At 41.6% G+C, this 8,890-nt stretch overlaps 1 protein-coding gene across 1 annotated transcript in view; it reads right to left on the reverse strand.

The window, feature by feature from the left end:
• The window catches only part of RPP30 (ribonuclease P/MRP 30kDa subunit), a 22,202-nt gene extending 16,059 nt beyond the window's left edge, over positions 1-6,143 (reverse strand). Inside the window, exons 1-6 of the mRNA XM_009320503.1 lie at positions 6,079-6,143; positions 2,240-2,345; positions 1,863-1,919; positions 1,344-1,352; positions 1,066-1,140; positions 449-520 (exon numbers count right to left, since the gene is read on the reverse strand). Of these exons, the coding sequence (XP_009318778.1) occupies positions 449-520; positions 1,066-1,140; positions 1,344-1,352; positions 1,863-1,919; positions 2,240-2,345; positions 6,079-6,143 (384 nt within the window). The remainder of the gene's footprint in view (positions 1-448; positions 521-1,065; positions 1,141-1,343; positions 1,353-1,862; positions 1,920-2,239; positions 2,346-6,078) is intronic.
• Between the last annotated feature and the right edge of the window lie 2,747 nt (positions 6,144-8,890).

Consider the following 8,890-nt stretch of genomic DNA (forward strand, 5'->3'; position numbering starts at 1 on the left):
GCGGCTTGTCTACCCCCCCCGCCAGCTCCCTCAGCACCCTCGGGTGGATCCCATCCGGCCCCATAGACTTGTGAGTATCCAATATATATATATATTTATATATATATCAGAAAAAAAGAAGGATGTTTTCTATCCTCACTAGAGAGGAGTAGTAGTCAGCAGAGTAGAACAACACACAAAGAAAACCACAGCACAGGGGCATACAAGTCCATTCATCAGGTAGACATTTCAGACTTTAACCAGTGACCTCAAGGCCTTGCTGCCTCCTGCAACCCCTCCGAACCTTCTCAGTCTATCAACCGACCAGGCAGCCTGTGTTGCTTAATTAGCCCCATGACATGCAGGCCTGTATAAAATGGGAAATAAAATCAAAACAAACCATGTACTCAAACTAGCCCAAGACACTAAGTTATTGAATGCGCATTACCGATCAGATGATTGTACTCACATGGAACAGTTTCTCAGTCTTCGGAAATACTGCTATAATGTCATATAACCTTATATTTGCAGATGTTGATCTCTACAAAAGGAGGAAACAATTATTACCTTGAATTCTGGCAGATGCCAAAGCTATGCACAATGATTACAACCAAAATAGTAAGAAAATCCCTCTTTCAAGTACTAGAACAAAGCCAATAATCATCCAATTACATAGTAGGTCTCTGCTGTGAGCCATACTGTGAAGTCATTCATTCTCATTTTGAGGCTTGTCCCACCCACCTAATAAGGCACCTACACCTTTTGCTTCGGTCATGCAGCACTACAACATCAGACACAGGGCTTGCTCATGGTCTTCTAGTTTATGCACAGAAGTCCAGAACTCGACGAAAAGAACTGAGGAACAGAACTGTTGTCCCATATTGACAAATGATCAACAGAAGCCATATCCAGTCTTGTAAGTCTGCATCTCTTCATGATCACATTGGCTAAAGATGCGATCTGAGAAATCACTGCTGAGTGTCCTATAAAATCCACGAAGTTCTCCCCACACAATTTCCAAAGTTTCATTCATTCATTGAGAAAAGGAAATAAAAATTGAAAAATTAATATACTAAATATACTTACCAAGAGATTACAGTGGGAAGGATCAGAAACAACAAGTGTTAGCCGGGTTAAGACTTTAATTCTTTTAGATGTCCCCTACAAAAAAGAAATAATACAAAAGACATAAAAAGCTCCAAAGCAAAAATTTGTGGTGACTTTCACCCTGTCCACTATAAAAAGAAAAGGGTGCCTTGCTCATATTCTTGCCTATACTAATTTTCTAAAGTCTGTAGTTACGCTTCCTTATTTTATGTTGATCTGTTTGATATTATACCTGCCCTTTACAAAGAACGACTTACTGTGTTTCTCTGAGGAAGAGTCAATAGAAAGGAGAAAGAAAGAAAGAAAGAAAGAAAGAGGAAAAAAACTTAAAATCATGCAGAAAAAATGAGTATGTTTTAATACTGTTATGGCTCCCCAGGCAGGCCACAACTGCAAGCAAAAGCAGTTCCTGAATTAATGTCTGTCAGGGATTTGAAATACAGACTTGGTTCATTATATCCAAATCTGACTCCATCAAAACCAGGACGTTATTTCCAAAACTGGAATTTCAAGAATTATACTGTAATTATTCAACCACAAGGAAATTCAAAATTCACACGAAGCAACTTCTTTAATAATTTCTAAAATAACGAATAGAGCCTACTCTAAGGTGAGTATATTGTTCTTCCAATGCTGGGAGTTTTACCAATCAAGCAATGGACAAGTTTCTCTTTTTTGATTAACATGTAATACACAAAATCACATATACAAACACACCAAGGTGAAAAAATGTAACTCAGAATAATAATACATAGATAGAACATAACTAGACATACTTGTACAATAGGCAAAGATGGAAACAACTCTGAAGGAGATACTGGCTTGATGATTTCCTTAAAAGAGAACAAAACAAAGTTATTCAAAATGTCATGGGTTAAGTTTACAATGTAAACAAAAGCTATGTTCCAATCCTAAAAAGAAATTTGCCATGCTAACAAAACTATTTCGCAGGGACAATACATGGACGATATTAAAAGTTAACTCCAGGGCAATTATACTGAATTATAAAATGGGGCTTCTGTCACAAATGCAGACATTTGTACTTGCGTCTAGATGGGCATTCTGCAGATAAAACTATTTGGGAACACGTAATAAGGCATGTAGGTTTACAAGAGAAAACACACTAAGAACAAATAACCCCAACAAAAATTACCTGTTTCTTTTCTTTAAAATCGATGACATGATTAAGAGCAACCACAGAATATCCCACTAAAAAAGTAAACACATAGTAAGTAAACACATACATTTTGTCCAGTAAACTAATGGAAGCAAGTCCAAACAGAAACCTGTTAAACACTCATCACTTAAATGTCTCAAAATTAATAATCACGTGCATATTTACCTTTCACATTATTTTTTCCTGAAGATTAATTCACCCAAAAAGTGCCTTAAAAGAAAAAAAATGCTGTTTGCCTTTTAATACACCCCAGCCCTGACAACACCTACTCGATGTCTGGGCTTTATGAACATGAATACTTGGGGTTGGGGTCCCCAAAGATTTTGCCCTATTTTGGTCCTGTTGATGATATTCTTTAGGGAAAACGGTCAAGGACATTCAGGATAGTTGTTAAAACTGCAGACAACGCAGAGCTGGGAGAGATACAGCTATAGGAGAAGGCAAGGTGAGCGCTGAAAATAATGCTGACAAAATTGACAAGAAGGTCTCGCTCAGCAGGGATCAGAGGATGATGGTACACTTGCCAAAGACAAATCACCCCCCAAACACTGGACAGGCAGCACCTGGCTGTACAACAGTTCTGCACAAAAAAAGATCTAGGCCATAAGAAACTGCAGGCGGAAAACTGTGTGCACGCTGGGGAAAAAACAACTGTTACGCTGGGATAAACAGGCAGAGACAGAGCCTGCAAGACGCAACACGAGCTCTCCTTGCTACTCGGCACTGGGAAGACCTCGGTCCTGGTCACTTCACTTGCAGAAAACCCCAGGTTGAAGAGGGAGAGGAGAGAGGAGAGAGAGAAAACGCGACCCGCCAGGGAAGCAGACGGAGAGGTTTAGCCTACGAGGAGGGAAAACTCAGCCCAGAGACCCACGCTGTGCTCACAGCAGCCCGGCGGAGCTGCGGCTCGCGTCCCGCTGCCCTCCCTCCTGGCCGGGCCCAGCCCTCCCCAGCTCAGGCCCACCGGCTCCTCTCCGGCGGGGCTCTGAAGGAGATTAACCCTGGCTCTGAGGGAGATTAACCCTGGCTCTGAGGGAGATTAACCCTGGCTCTGAGGGACTCTACACAGCCGAAGCAGGGCAGGCCGAGGCACACCGCTCTCCTCAGAGCCCTGTCTTGTACCCACCAGGTGGAGCAGTAACCTTGCTCGACTGAAGTATGGTAATAACTATGTTGAACTAGTTGAGCTCCATCTGAATACTGTCAATCAAAAAAAAGGAATCCTTACTAGCTATTGAAAGGTCTTCTGTTTCCTATGTTAGCTAAAAAAAAGTGAAATAAAGCCCAAGCTGCCAAGGCGAGAGAGAGCCCCTGACATGCAAAGGGACTGAGGACTTGTAATAGACCAGTAATCAAATACACACTCACTATGTATCACTGTTACAAAAAGCACAAATACCGTTCTACCATTGTTAAATAGCACAGGATATGTAAAATACAGGTGGCAATTACCACTATTTTTTTTTTTTGTTAGGGGACTCACAGCAGCTGCTAAAGAGAGCAGGTCTGCGATTCCCGTCCAACTTTAGGTGGCACTCCAGGGCCTCGGCCCGGCCGGGAGTCCTTGGCTTTCTCTTTCTTCAAACTGGGCTAAATGTGCATGAAGGGAAGTCTGGGGGGTATCTGGAGCTCTGAATCCTTAACGAGGCAAAAATGCTTCTAACCAAGGCCAAGGTGTTGATGCTGCCAACTCTTGGTATGTCCCTCCTTACGGGGTCTGTCCTTGGGGCAGCTTGTGCCAGCTGTGCCTGGGGACTTGCGGCTCATTTCTACCAAAGAGATCACACGGTTTACAGTGGATGAGCAAAACCCAATAGTGCCTGCTTGGCACGTTTCTGGCCTTGCTGTCTGATGAGTAACAAAGACCTGGGATGGTGGTAGCAGAGAAGCTACCTGCGGGCTGCAGAGACTGGACTAGGAACTCAGGGCAGCTTTGGGGGTCGGTAGCCTGACACATCTCTCTGTCAGGGAAAAGACATATCTCTCTGAAAGGGAAAAAAAAACAACTGGTAAACTGTCTTTGTTCTTGCCACATCTATGGCAGCATTTTGTTCTTAACAACATTGGGTCAAGATATTTCAGTAAAGGAGCTCTGTTTTGGCCTATCTGCATCCATAAGGTGTTTGCCTATAATTGTTGCCAGTCCTGCTTCTCTGCTAGTTGTTCGAACAAGCAGCATAGCCCGAATGGTGTTCTCAGGCTTTTCTTTGCTGTGTGTGAAAATGGAAGAGCTCGAGGTATTATTTCAGGTTTTCTTTGACTGAGTGCATGATGGAACTTGACTTAATTTGTCTTAATGAACGTAAGAAGCAATCCATAAACATGTATCAATTGTTTTTGAATGGCCCTACTGCAGCAGTGTTCAGAGACATCAAACAGGATTAAGCAGCTTTTGTGTCCGGCAATATACAAGCAAAACAAACCTTTCCTCGAGGTATTTACAATGGAGAACATTTAAACAGACCTTTGTGCAGAAGATCTGCAGAACCCTATTTGCTGTAACAGTGTTAAGAATCTGAGTATGAAGCACTTTCAGCATCAGGTATCATGAATCATCTACTCAGACCAGTGTACAACCTTATTTCCTACATTAATTACTCAGATCTTGCTACTTTTGTTTAGGCCAGCCCCAGTGATCTACTTAAAACGTCTTTGTGGTCCTCGCTGCTAAGTCACAAGCTTCTAACGTGCTTTGTCTCATCCTGAAGTCCTCCTAGTGGAGCCAGATCTCCTCCCTCCAGGTGTTTTCTTTCTCAACACACTTAGATCTCAGGGCGGTCCTTTCAGTAAATTTTTATGCAGAAACCCTAAGAATTCTTCTAATATGTTTTCAATGGGCAGCCCACGGTAGCAGCTGTTAGATGTTTTTTGCTTTAGTTCCGCGTTTAGCACTTTCAGGGAGTTGAGATACTATTTGGTACTATCTCAGCAACTCAGTAACATGAATATCATGGTCGCTTTTATCATAACCTCAAAACCCTCCTTTGTAAAGGGGCAGACTGAATTTTCAGGGATGGGAGCTCTGTTTTTCTGAGCGATACAGAATGTTTAGCATAAATTTCACTTTAATTGTTTGTTTTCTTTTCAGGTGGCTGCTTGCTGTTGTTAGTATTTGCTGGTTCCAAAAAGGGAAGACATCATTTCACATTTAAGTTGCACAGATGCGAGCATTTATTTTGGCAATGATAAGAAATGCCAAAGATGAGAACGGTTACCTCTCTGTTTTACTGCCACAGAATGGTGATGATTTTTTTTCACAAAGACAAGAAAAGACAGAAAAGAAAACTGCAGCTGCAACATCTTTGCTAGAAGTTGGACAAGAGTGTTATTTGCTAAACAGTACACGCTGGGAATAAAAATCAAGGTTTCAGTATATTTGTCCATGGATTTCTAACCAGTCTCTGGTAAAATATTCTAAACATTTTGACAACGTATTTCCCCAAGGCAGAAGAAACACATACTTTATTTATTGTTCCCAACAGCAGGTCCTCACCAGACATATTGGTTTCCAAGAAAAGAAGATGAAAACGAGAGGAAAGGAAAAAAATTACAACAGACAAATGAAAACAATAGTTTATGAAGATAGACTGGCTCAGGCACAGAAGGACAAAAAAGGGGATGATAAGAAAGGAAAAAGAGTGAGAAAAAATTCTTCTCTGTTTATTTATTACATTGCATACTTACGTTGTGTTACCTTGCTACCATGCATCCAAAAATGAATTAAGAAGGGGAATGTAGCAGCGCCTTTAAGTTTTTATGCGAAGATGAGCATGGCTGTTGTTTTCTAGAGGTGGTTGTGGGGGGGAAGGAGTTACCATGCTGGGCTGTCAACGCTTTCTCCTCCGCTGGTGAAGTTCTTGTGCTGCACTCCTTGACCCATTTCAGCCAGAGTGCTCCGAGTTAGCAAAGCCCTGCTGTGTCAACAGACTCTGCGAGCGTTAAGTCCTCCGGAGAGGGACGAAGGATCCAGGATTTAGTGCAAGTTCTTTCAGCACAAACACTTTGATAGATACAGTCTGGCCTCACTAAATCAACATGTGCTGGGGAAATTGTATTTCCTTAGCTAGCTCCGACAATGTCTATCTTACCTTACCTCACTAACATGGGGGCAAAGAATTGATACCAATACCCACTGTTACATTATACACTTAGTATGAATCACAAATGCAGAAGATGTTATGTGATTAACACTACTTCTGGAGGAGGGCAAAAAAATCAAACAAGTTAATTCTTTTTGGAGAGGAAAAAATAAAAGAAAAAGTTTCCCTTGCCTTTTTTGTTTTTTAGATCTGGAACATTTCTATATAACAAAAATGAAATATCAAAGATGAGATTTGCAAATAAAGTACATTATCAGGTCTGAACAAAATAATTTAACTTCAATAAGTGCATGAAGAATGAGGGACCGAGGGCCTTAGCACAGAGTTGTAGGTATACAGAAATGTGAAGAGGCTTTTATACATAGAGAGCCTAAATTACTCAAAGGACAGGATGTTACTAAGCTCAGCCAGAAAACTGATTTGATGATATTTATTGAAGCCTAATGGCAGGTGAAAAAGTAGTATCTTGGGGAGGCGGGGGGAGAACAAGTGTCAACTTGTTATTCTTGACACCCAAGCAGCCATTTGTTTAATTTCTGTATGCTGTCTGGAACAGCACGTTAGAATTTGTAAATTGGGTCACTGAAGACAAAAGCGGGATGTACACGTGGAAGGATCAGCTCCTACCTTCATGTATCATTATTTTAAACACATAGAATAGATGTAGTCCCATGGAGTGGTGGATGCTCTCTGCTCTCCCAGACACTGGGGATGTGAAAGCCTCTAAAGCCCTCAAGGAAAGCACCTCACCAGATTCAGCCCAGCCCTGGAAACTGGAATGTTATTTTAGGTGTGTCCCAGTGAAAAGCTTTCACAGAAAACATTTTAGAGAGGTATCAGCTGCTTCATCTTGCCCAGGTTTGAGGTTTTCTCTGCAATAGTAGGTAAACCCCTTCTATAATGGTATGTAGATTGACTTAAATTGGTTTGTCTCTTCAAAGATAAGATTATGAGAATAAACACAAAGAATGGTAACATATGACCTTTGAGAAGGAAAGAAATCAGGCGATTAACTTCTAATGAACTGTATGGGAATTTAAGGTACAGAACAAAAGATGCGGCTAAAATCCTCCTTTCAGGTTGGAATGGGTAAGAGTAACACGCAAATGATCCTGTGTATAATCCACTGAGTACACTTAGAGAGTCATGTTCCAGAAATGTATTGAAAAGCTGTCAAGAAGAATGACTGATTTAATGAACTGTGTCAACACATTTGCAGGAAGCGCCAGATTATAATTTGCTCTGCCTTAGTGACATTTTAAGCAACTGAAAAATTGCTTTTACAGTGAGTATTAAACTGTACAATGTTATCAGCTTTTATGATATGAATCTATTTTGAACAAAATTTACCCAGTTCCTATCTGCTTAGCTGTACTTCAGACACTATTTTTAAAAAATGCATTCACACGAGGAAATATTCTCTTTTCTCCATGTTTTGCCTTAATGTTCTAACTTATTTTGATGTACCCTTGCCATTTCTAAAGATCTTTTTCAGCCTAATATTTGCTTCGCTGGGGACAAGGGACAAAGGACTCGCTTTATCACCCTGGAGGGGTAAGTCACCTCAAGCTCAAGGCTCATGAACGCATTCTGGGTGGTTAAACAGGGAAAGCTTTTACTGTGAGTGGACGCAGTGAGGCAACTAACAAAGTGTAAGAAAATACGTGACTGAATAGGAAAACACTTTGAGCTTGATAATGGTCAAAGAGCTGCCCAACTAGATCTCATCCTTACCATGTGAAACTTGCTTATTTTATTATCTTAATCAAATCAAGATGTGGGGGTGGAAGGGAAAGCAAGCAACTGAAGTCACAGTCACCCTGCTCGCTGCCAGCTGCATTTCTGACCACAGGAGACTCTGTGCTCAGATTGTGTGGGGCACATCTGACCGCAACCCCTCAGTCCCGTGCACGCTCACAGGGGAGATGGGCCAGTGCAGAGTCACGTATGATGGAAAGCCTGCTTTCAAGAGCAGGTGATGCTAACAGAATAGAAGATTTCATTAAAAACAAGAAATTCCGTGAGCCAAGAATGGAAGCCTCAATTGCTATGGATTTGTGTTTCAGTAGTGCCTATGAGTGTCAGATGAGTTTTTTTTCTGACAGCTGGGTACTTGTTAGGTCTTTCTTCAACACAGATTGTTATGCCTGTATGATGTGAGCTCATACTGCAGCCTCTCTTACTTGCTGGGCCACACACAGAGTTCTTCCCTCTGTCTGCTGCATACTGAAATAAAACTCGCTATAGGGTTGCTACCTGCAAGACCTCCCCTCGTTCAGACATCACTGACGGTGGTCAATGGTTACTGATCCATGTGGGGTCAACGGTCCTGCTTGCATTTCCTCTCTTTCTCTAGTTCATCTGGCTTCTCTCTTGTTGGAAATGTAAGGGGACACTCAGGAGCAGGTGTTTCCTGTTTTTAATCCTTGCTGCCTAGCATGTTACCATACCAAGAGGTGTAATCTTCTGCTGGCATCCCATGGGTAACTGACAGTCCAAACAGTTAGTGTTCACCCCACTCGGAGGC

This window comes from Pygoscelis adeliae, unplaced genomic scaffold (genome assembly GCF_000699105.1).
Source record: "Pygoscelis adeliae isolate BGI_AS28 unplaced genomic scaffold, ASM69910v1 Scaffold190, whole genome shotgun sequence".
Classification (NCBI taxonomy): domain Eukaryota; kingdom Metazoa; phylum Chordata; class Aves; order Sphenisciformes; family Spheniscidae; genus Pygoscelis; species Pygoscelis adeliae.